Genomic DNA, 19,283 nt, shown 5'->3' with positions numbered 1-19,283 from the left:
AAAAGAACAAACTAATTATATGAAAGAAATCCGTTCCAAATTTCAGTTTGTTTCCCCCAGCTCAATAGGAAGGCAGATGTTTATGATACAACAGTTCTTTCTCTCTGCATTTGAAACCTCAGAATGTTTTAATTTATACATTTAAAGATAAATGAACTCTTTGGAAGTCAAAAGTGGGGGGGGGGCAATAAAGAAGAAAATCCATTGTGCAATTAAGTTAATTACCTTCCATAATTATAATGACCATTTGCAGGTATTCCAATAAACTTATTTGTGTGTGAAGTTCTGTCTCCACATAAGAAGAGATGTTTAGAATAATAGAATAATAGAATAGAATAGAATAGAATTCTTTATTGGCCAAGTGTGACTGGACACACAAGAAATTTTCTTTGGTGCATATGCTCTCAGTGTACATAAAAAAGGCAAGATACATTCATCAAGAATCATAAGATACAACACTTTGTGATAGTCATAGATTACTAATAAGCAATCAAATCATGCTAGGAAACAAACAGAACAATATAAATCGTAAAAATACAAGCAACATGGTTATAGTCATAAATAAGAGGAGATAGGTAATAGGAAGGATGAGAGGAAGAACAGTAATATAGTCTTAGTAAATGTTGTGTTGACAGTGTTGTGGGAATTAGTTATTTAGCACAGTGATGGCATTCGGGGGAAAACTCTGGCAATATGTCTGTGGAAATTCTCAGTCATCCAGGTCATGGTTGTCCCAAAGGTGCTTTTTCAAGAGGCAGCTCATAGGATACAAATAAGCAATCAGGAAACAATCAATTTGGCACAAAACAATGTAGCAATAGCATTGACTTACATACCTCTTCGGAGTGCTTTACAGCCCTCTTTAAGTAAGTGTGCAAAGTCAGCCTATTGCCCCCAACAATCTGGGTCCTCATTTTTCCAATCTCAGAAAAATGGAAGGCTGAGTCAACCTTGAGCCGGTTAAGATCGAAGGAATCGAAGTCCTGGCAATGTGAATAGAGTTACCCTGCAATATTGCATTGTAAACACTGCACTACCCCGGCTTTTAGTTGGACTGAAGTTGGACTGAAGTTCTTAGCAGACTTGGGGAGACTTTCCCATACAGGAGCGATTTTAGACAGAGAAGTGGGGAATATCCAATGAATTATAATCTTTTTTAATTAATGTGCTTATGTAGCTGCTGAAACCATGTAATAGTCTGTATATACAAAACATAGTAGGGCAAGACCAACAGGCCATGGTTAATGCTGAGGGAGTCTGTTGGTGTTAGAATCTGGATGGTCATGAGGACATCACCTAACCACTAGCAAACTCTGCCTGTTTATTTCTCTGTCTTGGAGCTTGCAAACATTCTCATAAGTATATATTGATCAGGGATAAGGTGCTTTTTCAAAAGGCAACTGGACTTCGTTTCTCCTTGAAGACATTGTGTTCCTCAAAAAGCTTCTTCAGTTGCAAAAACTGAATGAACTGAAACTGAAAAAACTTCTTGGATGAGAAGTGAAACGTCTTCAAGGAGGAACAAAGCCCAGTTGCCTTTTGAAAAAGCACTTTTGGCATGTTTAGCATCCCCACCACACCTGTCTAAAGGCTTCCTCTCAGAGGAGAGGATCTGGGTAGGGATTTTAGACCTAGTTGAGAGATTTTAACAATACCTTTAATTTTGCAGCTGCTGAACCTTAAATGATTACAATTTAATTGCATTTTGACAGCATACTTTTACAGGCTGGGTTTTAAGTTTCAATCCAATAAATATTTCAAGCTGCTGGCAATACAAAAATGTTAACGAATATTCCCCATTCTGTAACCAAACTTACATTCGTTCATCTAAATGGTGAATAATGACCAGATAAATCTGATTTATCCTCAGGAACAGGAAAGAGACTCCTGTTGTTTCATGAGCAATGTTTCTTTGCCCTTTTTTCCAAGTTTCATTAAATAAGAACTGCCAAGAACAATGATCCCATTACTACTGTTTGGAATAGTAAATGCAACTCTTGGCTTTTCCCTCCTCATTTTTACAATCTGAGCAGCAGTGCAACCATCTGCTCATTTCTTAAATAAAACAAAAGCCGTTTCAGACTCCGAGAATGCAGAAAGCAAACACTGAGGCACCACCAAGTCAGAAAACTACATCTATTAAGATGGCTGCAAAAATCCCATTTTTGTGTTTAAGAGTCTGGGTAAAATTCTGTCAATCTCCAAAAAGCATATTATTCAAAAGGTCAGACTGTCTTCCCCCCTTCTCTTTTATTTGCTTCAGCTTTTTTTTGCCATCTTGTTCTATAGGAGTAAGTTTGCTGATTCCTGCGGGGGCGATTCCTCAGGGGAGAGTTTATGAAATGTATGTGACGGTTCACCGAAAGGAGAGCATGAGGTAAAAAAAAAGATTCTACTACTTGCATTTGCTTGAGTGCTTGCTGAAAGGAGGAGGCCGCTTGTGCTAATGCAACCTTCTGATCAGCCTATCTGCTTGGATTGAGGCAAGGCTGAAAAGATGCTGAGGCCGTAAAACGGTTTGCGAGCAAACTGAGAAGCCTTGCTGAGGAAATAAGGCATCTTCTCTATGATCTGAGACAGGAGCATGTGATGAAATCTTTCACTCGAGCTGTTTTTTTTTGGTCAAATTTAGGTACAACCCCTCTCACTCACAGTGTGATTCTAGACCAGGGGTGTCAAAATCAAGATCCGGGGGACAGATCCGGCCCATGAGGTGCTTAGAACAGGCCTGCGGGGCCATTCTGAAACAGCAAAGGACTGGCCCATGGAGTCTCTGCCAGCAAAAATGGTGGTCAGCAGGGCCACCTGCAGTCCTCCCAGCTCCTTTTTCACCAGCAGAGGGTTGCAAGAGGCCGTCACAGCTGGAAACGAAGCTCAGGAGCCTTTTTTTGCTGGCAGAGTGCTTGGCCACCACAGGGACCCCTGACATGAGTGACATAGAGCTGGCCATGTCCCCCACCCCCTGAGGTCAAACACAACCCTGATGTGACTCTCAATGAAATCGAGTTTAACATCCCTTTTCTAGACACTTAATTGAACAGCTTGAGTAGTTAATAGCTGTTTGGGAGCAGTATCAAAATAAAGAAGAGAAGTCACAGCTATAAGGGTACCATTCCCCAGGCTAGGGGGAAGAGTGGAATAGGATGGTATTCTTTATCAACCAAACTTTATATTCTGCATCTAATTCTCTTACATACAGGTTGTCCTTAGTTAATGACAGTAATTGGCACTGACGTTTCTATCGTTCCGTCATAAGGTTGTAAAGCATAATGTCACGTGACTATGTTGCTTAGTGACAGCACTTCTGGCATTCCTCATTCCTGTCATTAAGTAAGGAATGCAAGTTGTTAAAGGAGTTAAAGGAACCAGCAGTATGTGGCAGCAGCCAAAAAAGGCAACACAATCCTAAATTGCATTAACAGAGGGATTGAATCAAGGTCAGGTGAGGTATTAGTATCACTCTATAAAGCCTTAGTAAGGCCACACCTGGACTACTGCATCCAGTTTTGGTTACCACACTATAAAAAGACATTGAGGCTCTAGAAATAGCACAGAGAAGAGCAACAATGATTAGGAGCTGGAGGCTAAAACATATGAAGAACAGTTGCAAGAACTGGGCATGACTAGTCTAGTGAAGAGAAGAGAAGGACCAGGGGACACAAGATAGCAGTGTTCCAATATTTGAGGGGCTGCCACAGAGAGGAGAAGAACAACCTATTTTCCAAAGCATATGGAATCCAGGCAGGGAACAATAGATGGAAAAACTGGTCGTGAGATTCAGCCTAGAAATAAGGAGAAATTTTCTGACTTTGAGAACAATCAACCAATTGAATAGCTTTCCTTCAGAAGTTGTGGGTGCTTCATCAGTGGAGGCTTTCAAGAAGACACTGGACAGTCACTTGTCAGAAATTGTATAGGGTCTCCTACTTGAGCAGGGGATTGTACTAGATGACCTACAAGGTGCCTTCCAAATGTCTTATGCTGAACATCTGAAATAAGAGTGCATGAATGTAAACATTGAATAGTGTGTCAGTAGGCTTACAACAAGCAAAGGAATAGTTGCTGCCAGAGAGAGGAGGGTAACACACAAGCGGCATCCTGAGTATGGCAGAGCTGGGGGTGACTGCTGCCAGGTAGGGAAGACTGACCAGAAAGAATAATGCTTGCTAACTCCCCCATTGGCTTGGCTTGTGGGAAGCCAGCAAAGAAGGACTGTTGACCTTCCTTTCTCACTTCCTTGCTAACTTTGCTTGCAGGAAGCCAGCAGAGAAGGGCTTGTGATCTTCCATGCTAACTCCTCCATTGACTTTGCTGGTGGGAAGCAAGCAGAGAAGATTGCAAAGAGCAATCACATGACTGCAGAATGCTGACACCGTCATAAGTGTGAGCCAGATTGCAATCATGTGACCATGGGATGCATGAACCACATGTCAGATTCGGGTTAATGTCAGGGTTCCAAATAGCATCCAAAAGTAAATCAGAGTCCAAGGCAAAGTATTGTTCAAAGTTCCAATTTATTAAGACAGCCATGTGGGCACATCTGGGAAAACCTGAATCTGAAAGCTTCCAGGTTTTCCCCAACTAGTTGAAAGTTCAAGATCTTGCCCCCACACCCACAAATCCATCACATAGTCCAATCTCCCACTGCTATGCTGGCAGTTCCATCCATCCAGTTCTGGTCAGGTGCAGAGGTGCAAAGACAAAGGATGACCTTGGCTTTCTAGAAAGAATTTTGTTATGAATACTTAGCATCTAACTCCATACAATCCCCCTTCTCATTTTCCCACAGTAGAAAAGGGCATAGTAGAATAATAGCAAGTGTGGCAGGCCAAAGATCCAAGAGAAATATGTCTGCAAGCCTGAAACACAGTATTGTTGTAATTTTGAAAGATTACTGAACAAGTATTCATTGTACAAAGACTACTGAAGGTGATGTGTGTTTTGCACACTTCTTTTCCGTTTTGGATCCAAAAAGCCCTGCATTCTGATCTGATCATTTCAGTTTTCACTTACTTTCTCCAGTAGCAGCCTGGTCTGCTCTCAGCTGCAGCTACTTCTATAATCTGATATAATCTGTTCTATTATCCCTAAACTAATTGCTTCAGAAAATTAATTAAAAGAGAAATATGTCACTTATATTTTAGAAACAGGGAATTATAACAAAGGCCTGACTGTGTGACTATTTGCCAGTTATTTCATAAAGTACTATTACTCCCTCCATCTTCATAAGCCTAAATTCCAAGGCAGGTCAAATTTTAAATAAATGATGTGCCTATGTCTGTTGCAGGAAGGTAGGATCAGGCCCAATTTCATTCAATCCACATCTAATAGGTCATTGCAGCTACAATTTCTTCATACTCAGCTCACCCCAAATGTACCGTGACACAAATACACTGTTGATTGCCTATAGTACACATTTGGCCTTGTGCTTTTTTCCCTTCTGCTTTTGTAGTGACAGCTTAAATAAAAGCACCCATTTTGCTTTTAAGAAACAAAGATCGGCTTTTCAAATGGAAATCACAACTATAATGTTAACTTGGTTGCTGTCTCTTAAAAAAGGATCTAGTAGAGTTGCAAAAGAGCAGTCAAAGCATGGGGAAATTAAAATGTTCAAACTTTTTTTTCACTTGGATGTAGGGTACTAAGGAGATATATTTAATCAGAATACAGCTAGAAGGACCTTTGGAAGTCGACCCCCTGCTCATGCGGGAGACCCTATATTAGTGATGGTTAATCTTTTCAGCACCGAGTGCCAAAATATCTGGAAGTGCAGCTGGCAACAGTGTTTGTGCCCACAAAGGTGGCTCTACATGCCACCTCTGGCACGCATGCCATGGGTTCTCCATCATAGCCCTATACCATTTCAGACAGATGGTTGTCCAATCTTTTCTTTAAAACCACCAGCAATGAAGCACCTACAACTTAACCAGTGGAAGGGAAGCTGTTCCATTGGTTAATTGTTCTCACTGTGAGGAAGTTTCTCCTTCATTTCAGGTTGCTCCTCTCCTTGATTAGTTTACATCCATTGTTTCTTCTTTTGCTTTCTGGTGCTTTGGAAAATAGGTTGACACCCCTTCTTCTTTGTGGCAGCCTCTCAAATACTGGAATTCTGCTATCATGTCACCCCGCAGTCCTTCTTTTCTCTAGGTTGGCAACACCCAAATCCTGCAATCATTCTTCATACGTTTTTGTCTCCAGACCTTTAATCATCTTTGCACTTTTTTCCAAAATCTATCTAATACAGGATAGATATAGTGTGAGCTGAAAGGAAAATGTTTCTCTCTCTGAAAATATTGGACTCGGGGCAATGTATTGAAACTACATGCAGAATAATTCAGGAATAACGCAACAACTTCTTTGTCCTAATTTTGTTTACCGTTTATGCTGAGATTAAAAATAAAAATAAGTGTTATGACACATAGGTTTTTGTTTTATTCTTTTTGGTCTTGTTCTTGTCTAGTCTTGTTCGTTTTTCATTTTTATTTTGAGTTATTGTATTGTACATGTTGTTTTAAATGGGTTACTTATACTAGATAGAAAATCATATAAATGTAACATAAATATAAATAAAGTTAAATATGCAATTTGCTCCCATATGGTGTGATGATCATCAATCTAGAAGGTTTTGAAAAGAGGACTATACAGATTCATGTGAAATTAGGCTCTTACTGTTAGCCCTCAGGCTGCCATCCAGGGGGAACCTGTCCATTACCATGCCCACTCGCCACTAACGCTGCCACGTTGATGTTGCCTCTCTGATGTCGAATGATCCTGTATGCATGTGGCTCTTCTACTCAGGTGTAGCTGCCTACTCTGATGTAACTCTTTTGTGGATGTGGCTAACCAGGAAAGAGGCTATGATGACACTGAGTGGGGGTGTGGCTGATGATGTGGGTCATGGTGATTGGTGATGGTGGTTGGGTGTCATCTGGATGGAGTTGTGGGTGGAGCTGGGTGGGGTAATGGTATATATATATATATGTGTGTGTGTGTGTGTGTGTGTGTGTATTATTTATCAGCACAAATATAACATTATATATATATATATATATATATATATATATATATATATATATATATATATATATATATATATATATATATATATATATATATATATATATATATATATATATATATATATATATATATATGTATGGGTGATGGTGTTAACTTGGTTAGAACTGACTTGGATTTGATTACTTTTGTATCAGCACATAAAATTGGTAAGGGACGTTCTGACCAAATTTGAATTTGAATTTGAATTTGAATTTATTAAAATTTATAGGCCGCCCTTTTCCCTGAGGGGACTCAGGGCGGCTTACAATCACAAGGGAGGGAAGTGCAACATCAAAAACAAAACAAAATGTGAACAAAGAAAAAAATAGTAAAACACAACTTTCGTTCAACAATCAAACACTCGGGCGGGTGAATTAGGAACCTATCCCCAGGCCTGCTGGGAGAGCCAGATCTTGAGGGCTGCGCGGAAGGTCTGGACGGTGGTGAGGGTACGGATCTCAGCGGGGAGATCGTTCCACAGGGTCGGAGCTGCAACAGAAAAGGCTCTCCTCCGTGTGGTCGCCAGTCGGCATTGACTGGCAGATGGGATTCGGAGGAGGCCCAGTCTGTGCGATCGAATTGGTCGAAGGGAGGTAATCGGCAGGAGGCGGTCTCTCAAGTACCCAGATCCACTACCATGGAGTGCTTTAAAGGTGGTCATCAGTACCCTGAAGCGCACCCGGAGACCAACAGGTAGCCAGTGCAGCTCGCGGAGGACAGGTGTAACGTGGGCGAACCGCGGTGCGCCCACTATCACTCGCGCGGCTGCATTCTGGACTAACTGTAGTTGCCGGATGCACTTCAAGGGCAACCCCATGTAGAGCCCATTGCAGTATTCCAGCCTAGAGATCACAAGGGCTCGAGTGACTGTTGTGAGAGCCTCCCGGTCTAGGTAGGGCCGCAACTGGCGGACCAGGCGAACCTGGGCAAATGCCCCCCTGGTCACAGCTGACAGCTGGTGGTCAAAAGTCAGCTGTGGGTCCAGGAGGACTCCTAAGTTGCGGACCCTATCTGAGGGGTGTAAAATTTGACCCCCCAGCCTAAGTGTTGGTACATTAGCCAAATTATTGGGAGGGAAGCACAACAGCCACTCGGTCTTGTCCGGGTTGAGTACCAGTTTGTTAGCGCTCATCCAGTTCCTAACGGCCTCTAGACCCTGGTTCATCACGTCCACCGCTTCATTGAGTTGGCACGGGGCGGACAGATACAGTTGCGTATCGTCCGCATATTGGTGGTATTTTATCCCGTGCCTCCGAATGATCTCGCCCAGCGGTTTCATGTAAATGTTAAATAGTAGGGGGGATAAGACCGAACCCTGTGGCACCCCACATGTTAGGGGCCTCAGGGACGATCTCTGCCCCCCGACCAACACCGACTGCGACCTGTCCGAGAGGTAGGAGGAGAACCACTGTAAAACAGTGCCTCCCACTCCCACCTCCCGCAGTCGTCGCAGAAGGATACCATGGTCGATGGTATCGAAAGCCGCTGAGAGGTCAAGGAGAACCAGGATGGATGCATAGCCTCCATCTCTGGCCCTCCAGAGATCATCGGTCAATGCGACCAAAGCGGTTTCTGTGCTGTAACCAGGTCTGAAGCCGGACTGGAAGGGGTCAAGATAACTAGCTTCCTCCAAGGCCCGTTGAAGCTGGAAGGCCACCACCTTCTCAACAACCTTCCCGATAAAGGGGAGGTTGGAGACAGGACGAAAGTTGTTTAAAATGGCTGGATCCAAGGATGGTTTCTTCAGGAGGGGTCTCACCACCGCCGTTTTAAGTACGGCGGGGAAGTGCCCCTCCCGAAGGGAGGCGGTCACGACCGCCTGGATCCAGCCATGTGTCACCTCCCTGCTGTTGGCAACCAGCCAGGAGGGACACGGGTCCAGAATACAGGTGGAGGCACTTACAGCTCGAATGGCCTTGTCCACATCCCCAGAGGCAACATCCTGGAACTCAACCCAGAGATGATTTGCCAAGCGGTCCTCCTGTGTCTCGGCTGGATCTACTGCGGTGGAGTCCAAGTCCGACCGAAACCGAGCTATTTTGTCCGCCAAGAATTGAGCATAGTCCTCAGCCCTACCCTGCAAGGGGTCTCCCGCATCCCTCCTGTTAAGGAGGGAGCAGGTTATCCTAAACAGGGCGGCTGGGCGTGACTCGGCGGACGCAACCAAGGCAGAAATGTATGATCTTTTGGCAGTTCTTAATGCTCGGACGTAGTCCTTGGTGCAGGTGGTTAGAAGTGCTCGGTTCGCCTCGGACTTATCGGACCTCCACTGGTGCTCTAGGCATCTCCTCCGGCGTTTCTTCTCCCGGAGCTCCTCGGTAAACCAAGGGGGCCTCCGGGATCCACTGACCCGGAGGGGCCGTAGTGGCGCAATCCGATCAAGAGACTCCGACGCCGCCGAGTGCCAGGCGGCAACCAGAGTCTCCGCCGAACTGTGGGCGAGAGTATCAGGAATGACCCCAAGCTCCGTCTGGAACCTCAATGGGTCCATAAGTCGCCTGGGGCGGAACCACCTGGTCAGTTCCTCCTCCCTACGGTGGGGGTTTGGCCTCCGGAAGTCAAGCCTCAGTAGGCAGTGGTCTGACCACGACAGGGGTATGATCTCATTACCCCTCAGACCAAGATCACACATCCACTGCTCCGAGAGGAATACGAGGTCGAGCATGTGACCCGCTGCATGGGTTGGGCCCCGAATTACCTGGGTCAAGCCCATGGCTGTCATGGAAGCCATGAACTCCTGTGCCCCATCAGAGCGTTCACCGAGCGATGGCAAATTGAAGTCCCCCAGAACTATAAGCCTGGGGAACTCAACTGCCAGCTCGGCTACTGACTCGAGGAGCGAGGGGAGGGATGCTGCAACGCAGTTGGGAGGCAGGTACGTTAGCAGCAAACCCACTTGACCCTTGAGGTCCAACTTTATCAGCAGGGACTCACACCCGACAAGCTCCGGAGCAGGGACCCTACGAGGTAACAGAGACTCCCGGATTACAATAGCCACACCGCCACCCCTTCCCTGGGCTCTCGGCTGATGAAGCACCTGAAATCCCTCTGGGCACATCTCTACAAGGGGGACTCCTCCTTCTGTGCCCAGCCAGGTTTCAGTAATACATGCCAGATTGTTAAAAGCCCAATTGTATGTCAAGTATCTAAATGTGATTTGTACTTTTAATGATGAATTCTACATTATTAGTAGAAGGGAACGACATAAATGTAGAGGCATCAGCTGAATTGGGGAATTTTTAAAAAAGGAGACTTAAGGATGACAAGGAATAACACTCTCAAAAACATTGATGGTTTAGAGCGGGTGTCAGCAACCCGTGATTCCGGAGCCACATGCGGCTCTTTCGTCCCTCTGCTGCAGCTCCCTGTTGTGTGATCCCACCATGTTTCCCATAGAAAAGAAAACACCAAGGGCCACAAAACCTGGGGGGTCATGTGTGACTGGGGGCAGTGAGTGACAAAACTTGATGATCATGCATGACTGGGGGGGGGTCATGTGTGACTAGGGGGGTCATGTGACTGGGTGGGAGTGAGTGACATTGAGTTGGCCATACCCACCCTGGTTTTGTGTCTTCCGGTGTTTTCTGTGGGAAATGGGTCCAAATGGCTCTTTGGGTGTTTAAGGTTGCAGGCCCCTGGTTTAGAGTTTCACGATGCACAGTCTGATAATGAATATGTGTCAAATGTGGAAACAACATTACATGTAATGGCTCATTATGCTAAATCTTCAGGACTGGATTGTAAGATGTATTTACATTATTTCCATAAAATGTATGTGTTCCTCCCTGTACACCACATAATCTTGTTTTGCTGTTTTCAAAAAATAGTTTTGAGACGAGGATAATTTTGCCAGTTCAGTGGGCCATCTCTGGTATTATCCTATCTTGTATAAGTATAATAATTTTCCTGAAAGGGTATCTAAACCCTGAAAGGGTTTAGGTTTATGTCTTTTCTGAATGCATTTTTTTGGCAATAGTAGATTAGATGGCTCCAGAAAGCATTTCTTGTGTTATGAACAATGATAACAATAGACATATGTATGTACTTTCTTGGCCAAAATTACATTGAGTGTCAAATTATGGAAGTCTCAAGTAGATGACTAATATCATATAAATAAAGTTGTGTTCTAATTATCAAGAACACGTAACAACAGTTGCTATTATAATATGTTCACATTTCTTTTTTTAGTTCTTATGTAAGGTGGATTTTGCTATTACTGGTGCAGTTTGGGTTGTGGTGTTTTTGGTGGGGTTGTTTTTGCCACCTACAATAATCTGGCATTGTTCTTTCAAATGAATATTTGTTATCAGAAAAAAATAATAAAAATTAAAAAAGTACTGAATCTAGCATATGGCATTTCTGGGCAAAAGAAAGTAGTACAAATGTAGGATTGGAAGAGGCTGCCCAAAACATTTTTGATCATGCCAATTTGGAGAAGACAATACATTTGTATAAACATTTGCATGAAGTAAAACTTCAGTGAAATACCACAAAGTTTAAATTTTGCAAAGTACTCAACATGTCTGGAAGAATAACCATCTGCTCCTGTGGTTATTCGTCTCAATTCTTTCACTCTATATTCTTTTATCTTCCCCTTTAAATTCTGTGTTAATCAAAGTATAGTATTTTATTCCAGCAAAACAAATAATTGGCACAATAACAAAGAGGACACAATTGAAATAATGAAATATGTATGTCACTCAGAATTATATATACTAAAAACTTCTGCAAGCATACTAATTGCCAGCATGGCTTTCCCTGTGGAGAACCCAATATTGTAATTTAGATTAGAGAGAATCATTAATAGCGTTCTCAGAAATCATAACTACAGACACCGGGTTCCTTGGGAAAAGTCCTAATAACTGTTTACTGAGCTTGATTTTCTAGATGAATGCTTAATATAGTAATGATGCCCCCTAGGATAAATACATAGGAAAAAAATGATTCCTACCAAGTTTCAAGAGATATAACATAGGTAATTGTAGTACATAAGTGAATGTCATCTTAAGTAGTACATGACATTCACCACATATTTCTGAGGAACCAACAGCAGATCAACCATAAACTGTTCCCTGCCCATTAAAAATTTATTCTGGTTTATGCTCTTCAAGAGAAGCAATGTCATTGCTGGAGTTCAAAGCTGTTATTTCTTAAACTATTGTCAATGCATTCTAATGAGAATAGTAAACACCACCCAGAAGTTTGTGGAATGAATAACCTAAGTCATTAGTCTATGAAAATGGGAGGTGGGGGTCATTAAAAATCATGGAGGGACACAATAATAACAGTTGATGGGTATTTTTAATACACTTTTCAATTACACCGAAGATGCACTTGTGACATTTCCTGATACTAATTGCATTTAACATAAACCTGGATTTTAGCCTGCAAACAAGAACCAGGCTAGAATAAGAGAAGATGTTTTACATTTTTCATCTCAATCTACTGTTTTGACCATTCTTAAATCTGTGTTGCAAAATATGACTAATGCGGTATCAACAGTGTTGCAATATTTAAATGGCTTACTTAGTTCTACTGTGTTCTGTGTCTGGTAATGAATATGTATCTATACAGAAACAACAACATTTAATGGCTCATTATGGCTAAATATGTTCATAAATTAAATTCCTCTCTCCGTCTCCGTCTCTCTCTCTCTCTCTCCCTCTCTCTCCCTCTCCCTCTCTCTCTCTCTCTCTCTCTCTCTCTCTCTCTCTCTCTCTCTCTCTCTCTCTCTCTCTCTCTCTCTCTCTCTCTCTCTCTCTCTCTTGCACAGTCATACAGATACACACACACACACACACACACACACACACACACACCTGGACTACAGTGCCACTCGGAAAGATTTGAGCCCCATTCGGTATTTGGGATATTTACCATAGGAAATTCGCAAGAATCCCCAGGCAACCTTGTTCAAAAGATACATACTTTAGTAGAGCAGAATTGTCTGCAAGAGTAAAAACTATTGAGGGTATCTCAGTATATGCATTGATTACCACATCAGCCAGAACACCGCATTGTCAGGGTTTTTCCTAATGAAGAAGTCTACGTATTTGTATCGAATACACAAGCCTTTTCTGCACTTAACATCTTTTGAGTAGTGTTGGCTGGGGGAAAGAAGGGAAGAGTTATAAATATATCTGAATAAGACTATAAAATATAAGTGAGCAGCACTGTAGTTCCAGTTGTCATTCATATGCCACAGTGACTCTTTATGGGTTCGGCAGCATACAGATCAATCAGTCAGTCAGTCAATCAAAATATTCTTCTGTAGAGTGCAATACTGTAGAGTGCATTGACACAAAAATCTGTATCAGTAGAAGTCTCCCAACTCAAATCTTCTACTTGACTCCTTTTGTTAGTCCTCCAACCAAGGCCTACATTCAAATTAGTGGTTTTGGATTATTCTTTAAGAAACTGAATCCTGAATTCTAGTTTGATCACCTCCAGTTTCTTATTTCTGGCTTGTGTAGAGGGACAAACAAGGCATCAGAGGTTACATATAATGCTAAACAAACTGCAGGCAGATTTCCTCTCTTGGTTAGCTACTGCTACTGACAGCATGAGCGATCAGCTGAGTAATCAAGCATTATGCCTCCGCATAATTTTAGCATGAGGATGAGCAGTAGATTGGATTTTATGATTAGTGGTAGCCTCGTATTACTGTTTCTGGCTCAAACTGAGGGTTTCTATTAGCAAAATATTTGCATTATTGCTAGGGTGAATTTTTGCATGAAGAATTTGTAGGAGTCCGCATAATGTTTTGCTTTTTTTTCGGGAAGCAAAAGTATAAATCCTGTATTATAAGGCAGATTAATCTTGAAGAACGAATGGAAAGTTGACAAAAGAAGATATTGTATGTATGATAAAATGATTAGGCCCAGAGCATGGAATGCTTTGTGTGAATATGAGTTTTAAATTTGGCTGCTAATGTGATAAGAGTGATTTAAAGGCAAAGCTTAGCTGAGAATGAAAATGCTTAAGAAATGGTTCAGCACAAAGAAAGAGTAAGACAAGGATTTGTCATGTCTCCTTGCTTTATGATGTATTTTTGTCAATGTATAAGCAATTGTTCTTGTGACATTAGAGATGTGTTGACTGCAGATATAAATGTACATGTACTTTTCCATGTAGCTTTTGCTACATTTTGTGGACTGACAGTCTGAATGATTTGCAATGAATAATGAATCAATCAGAATCAAGTGATTTTATAGTTACGTGTATGTGTGCATTATAGAAATGGGAGAAATTAGACTGTTATGATATACTTTGATAAAATGTTTACGAAGTATGGGGAAATAAAAGAAAGCCCTCTAAAATGGACAAATACTATTAGAAATATAATAAGCAGTCTGTCGATCCCTAATAACGATTGCATTCTAGTTTTAATATAGAGCTGGTTACCAGTAATAGTTTGAGTTGTTTGGCCATCTATAGAGACAAAGAGTAAGGGTCAAATTGCAAAACCAATATATAAGGAAGAAGTTTGAAGTTTGAAGTTTTATTTCATTTGTATGCCGCCCTTTTCCCTGTAAGGGACTCAGGGCGGCTCACAACTCAAACAAGGGAAGGGGGGATACTGACCATTGACAACAACACAGAACAATACATAATTAAAAACGCAACAATCATACCATTCAAGATAGGGGCAACAATTCTTTAGCCCCAGGCCTGTCGGAACAGCTAGGTTTTAAGGGCTATGTGGAAGGCCTGGAGGGTGGTGAGGGTGCGAATCTCCACGGGGAGTTCGTTCCAGAGGGTCAGAGCAGCAACAGAGAAGGCTCTCCTCTGGGTAGTCGCCAGTCGACACTGGCCGGCGGATGGAATTCGGAGGAGGCCTAGTCTGTGCGATCTAATCGGTCTGGTGGAGGTAATTGGCAGCAGGCGGTCTCTCAAGTACCCAGGTCCAATACCATGAAGGGCTTTATGAAGAGTGAATATGTTGGAAGGAAGGGGGAAAAACATGATGACTTGATGAGTTATAACATCGTTTCTTATTTTTATTTTTAATTTCAGCATAAACTGTAAAAATAAAAATTAGGACAAAGAACTTTTTGTGTTGTTCCTGAATTATTCTGCATTTAGTTTCAATAGATTGTCCTGAATCCAATATTTGCAAAGAGAAAAACATTTTCCTTTCAGTTTACACTATATGTTTCTATATTATCCTCAAGGAACAAGATGTTACATGAATATCTATGTGGTGGAAATAATGTCACTTACAAGGATACATAAATAAAATACAGATGAATTACTATTTAAAATCTACTATAAAATATAAAAAGGGATGTGGTGGCTCAATGGCTAAGACGCTGAACTTGTCAATCACAAAGGTCAACAGTTTGGCGGTTCGATTCCCTAGTGCCGCGTAATGGAGTGAACTCCCGTTACTTGCCCCAGCTTCTGCCAAACTAGCAGTTTGAAAGCATGTAAAAATGCAAGTAAAAAAAATGGAAACCATCTTTGGTGGAAAGGTAATAGCGTTCCGTGTGCCTTCGGTGTTTAGACATGTGGCCACATGACCATGGAGACCTCTTTGGACAATGCTGGCTTTTGGGTTTTGAAACGGAGATGAGCACCGCCCCCTAGAGTCAGGAACAACTAGCACATATGTGTGAGGGGAACCTTTGCCTTTACTTGTAGAATGTGTGGCAACTTACTCTTTAATTTTTTTTTTTTACCAATATTTATCATAGATATTTTCTGCTTTTCTTTCTTATTCTTTTGCAGTGATTTCAAGCACAAATAATTGTTAATACCTTATCGTTAAATAATGCCAAACTTCACTTTATCAACTCAGGATAAACCAGAACAAGGTTTAAAATGTATCCGTTTCTATGATACCTGATGAATATGTATTTTCTTCTTCTTTTATAATACATTCAGGCCACCAGTAGAAGATTGTCAAACCCTTTTGACCCCTGTAGTAAGCTGTGGGCCTCCAGGAGCATTACTAACTCGGCCTGTCATTCTAACAATGCACCACTGCGCAGAACCGAACACCGAAGACTGGAAAATTCAGCTGAAGAACCAAGCAGCCCAGGGACAGTGGGAGGTGAGGTTCTTGCCCTTCGTCTGCATGGTTCACATTGTCTGATCAAATAGCCATTAAAATATATTTTCCTGAAATGCATGTATCATTGCCAGTTTTTAATCATTTCATTCAGATTCCTCAACTGAGTGTTGGGACTGCGATGTCCATGGTGTGTTTCCAGTTGTAATGCTTGCATCTTGGCAGGATATGATATTAAGGGAAGAGTTTTCATTCCGAAGAATAGTAGATAGTATATTGTGTTATTCCTGATACCCTGTTTCCGTGAAAATAAGACTTCCCTGGATAATAAGCCCAATCGGGCTTTTGAGCGCATGCGCTAAAATAAGCCCTCCCCTGAAAATAAACCCTCCCTGAAAATATTACAACACAGCATCAGCTATGAGGTGACCACGCTCAGCGCCTCCTGCACCTCAAAAATAATAAGACCTCCCCAAATATAAGGCCAAGTGCTTATTTTGGGGGTTAAAAGAAAATAAGACCCTGTCTTGTTTTCCGGAAAACACGGTATTAAAATTGTTTGGTATGTTAGGGTGGGGGAGTCTGATTTGTGCCAAGAATATCAAATAAGAATTAACGCCATCAGTATTAAGCAGATTTCAGATAGATAAATGGGTTTTTTAAAAATCCTAAATGTTTATCAGAAGTTGGTAGAGCTTGGTACATTTCTTTATTTATTTCTTCTCTTTTCTTTTCTTTTTCTGGAACACCTTTGGTCATTTTAAGCCCTTTCCTTAATTCATAAACTCTTAAAAGCATGAAGGAGAAATGGGAAGTATCTAGTTATACTCCATATAGATCTGATTCTCCCATCTTGATGTGGAAAGATTGAAGAGGAATATAATGATATTCATATGAATACTGCAACCTTTTATGAACTTGAACATTTTGTATAGTCCCAGAGATAAAAGCTGATCAAACAAAATGCAGTAATCCCATTCAATCAAGTATTAAAACAGTTCTTCTTTAGATCTTCCCTATCAATAACACAGATGTAAAAGAGGCACATGTAGTTCAGACATTTCCATCTTAACCTAAGTGCTATAATTTATGATTACTTGAAATGTTTTTATCTGTTTTTTTTTAATCTAACATTAATGTTATACTTGAAAGACTGGGGGGAAAAAGATAAGGTATGATGGACTTTCTTTTTTAAAAAAAAATATCTTCAGACCAGTTTTATGGTATTAATAACTCTTCTATCTACTCAGTGGTTCTAAAGTGGTTGGAAATATGTCCAAAGAAGTTTTGTATAAAAGCAAAATATAAGTAGTCTTTGACTTATGGCCCCAATTGAGCCAATATTTCTGTTGCTAAGCAAGACAGTTATTTAGTGAATTTTGCCCCATTTTATGACCTTTCTTGCCACAGTCGTTAAGTGAATCACTGGAATTATTAAATTAGTAACATAGTTGGTCAGTGAATCTGGCTTCCCCATTAATGTTGCTTTTCAGAAGGTCACAAAAGGTGATTACATCACCCTAGAACACTGCAACTCTCATAAATGTGATTTATCTGCGATGCATCTGAATTTTGATCATGTGACCATGGGCATGTTGCAATGACCATAAGTGTGAAAAGTGGTCACAAGTCTTGTTCCCAATGCTGTTGTAACTTCAAACAGTCACTAAATGAACTATTATTAATGGAGGACTGCAACCTGTACGTTGCTTTGCGGTAGGCACCTGCTAATAAATCTCTGCCTTCACTAAAGCAGCCAGCAATGTTTCACTGTTAGTTTGGGGACACGTTTGATTAATATTGTACTTATTTCTAAAGAAACACGTACTGTTTCCTTTTAGATTTACTCCTGGTAGCATATTGGTATGAAAAAAGAAAAACATAGGTGTTGCAATTCTGTTGAAAATCCGACTTTTTGTATAATTATTTTTTTGTAAAATGCACTTGACATAAAATGCATTTGAATTGTTCGCTACTTGTATAGCAATGGCAATTGAATAAAATACCAGATAATTCAGTTCTAAAATCATATCTGGGCTTTAATATGCTGATTTTATGTTGATTCTTTGTGGAATTTTCCATTCATGTTCAGAATATAAAGCAGTGGACTTGTAAAATAAACATGCTTTTCAACTGTCTAGAAACTAAAGAGCCAAGGTGGCGCAGTGGTTAAATGCAGCACTGCAGGCTACTGCTAGATCAGCAGGTCAGCGGTTCAAATCTCACCGGCTCAGGGTTGACTCAGCCTTCCATCCTTCCGAGGTGGGTAAAATGAGGACCCAGATTGTTGGGGGCAATATGCTGACTCTCTGTAAACCGCTTAGAGAGGCCTGAAAGGCCTATGAAGCGGTATATAAGTCTACTGCTATTGCTATTGCTAAACATACAAAATTGAGAACCTAATTTGTCACTGGAATAGCCATTCTTTGCTTAACTTCACGTAAGATCTTTTTAGATGCCCCGTTGAATATGAAGGATGTTATATAACTCCATGGTATATGTGGAGTTGTTTTATCTTGTATGTCCATGTTATTTTAAATGTTGTTAGCTACCTTGAGAACTGTACATACAGAAAAACAGGAGATAAAGCAAAGTATGTGGGTACGCGCATATACACTCAACATACATAAAATGGACACTTGTTGACTGAGGGTATCTTGACAAGAGATCAAATCTTGTCAGTCAATTTTTTACGATAGGTTCTTTATTTCTTGTCTCTTGCACATACTGCAAAGGGATTTGACAGTAGGGAATGTCCTAAAAGCCCTTTCAAACACTGTAGTTCTGTGATAAGATATGTATTATACTTATCTTGGAAGAATTTGTATTTCAGGGTATCTAATGCTTCCTGCTTACGTTGATTATCAGTTTCTAGGCCCAGTTAAGGAGCTGTGGTCATTTTCTCCATTTGTACTGAGCAGGGTTTTTGTGAAACACTTTTACTATCTACAGAAAGATATATGGAAATTACCTTTAGAGACTTCATAGTACTGTCATCCTGCCCAGGGAGTTTTCTTTGGTAGACTCTTTTCTGTTTATTTTTTTCTTGCTTTTGATCAAATTAAGATTCATGTCATGTTTTCCCTTTGATGTTTTCCCATGCTATTAACTTTTATCCTGTACACGAAGTTCTGTTATTTTCTACACCTTTGATTTCATTATTGAATATTCTTGTAAACCATTTGCTATGAAAGAATATAAAAAATTAAAT

General features: G+C 41.0%; 1 protein-coding gene across 1 annotated transcript in view; it reads left to right on the top strand.

Annotated features, from left to right (window-relative positions):
- The window catches only part of UNC5C (unc-5 netrin receptor C), a 348,175-nt gene that overhangs the window by 300,614 nt on the left and 28,278 nt on the right, over positions 1-19,283 (top strand). The window contains exons 11-12 of the mRNA XM_087724118.1: positions 2,290-2,377; positions 15,946-16,114. Of these exons, the coding sequence (XP_087580244.1) occupies positions 2,290-2,377; positions 15,946-16,114 (257 nt within the window). The remainder of the gene's footprint in view (positions 1-2,289; positions 2,378-15,945; positions 16,115-19,283) is intronic.

Source organism: Thamnophis sirtalis, unplaced genomic scaffold, assembly GCF_051295495.1.
Source record: "Thamnophis sirtalis isolate CommonGarterSnake01/CBP01778 unplaced genomic scaffold, rThaSir2_p1.2 scaffold_10, whole genome shotgun sequence".
NCBI classification, from domain to species: Eukaryota; Metazoa; Chordata; class Lepidosauria; order Squamata; family Natricidae; genus Thamnophis; species Thamnophis sirtalis.
The sequence above is the reverse complement of the archived record's forward strand: the minus strand, read 5'-3'. Positions and strand labels throughout refer to the sequence as shown.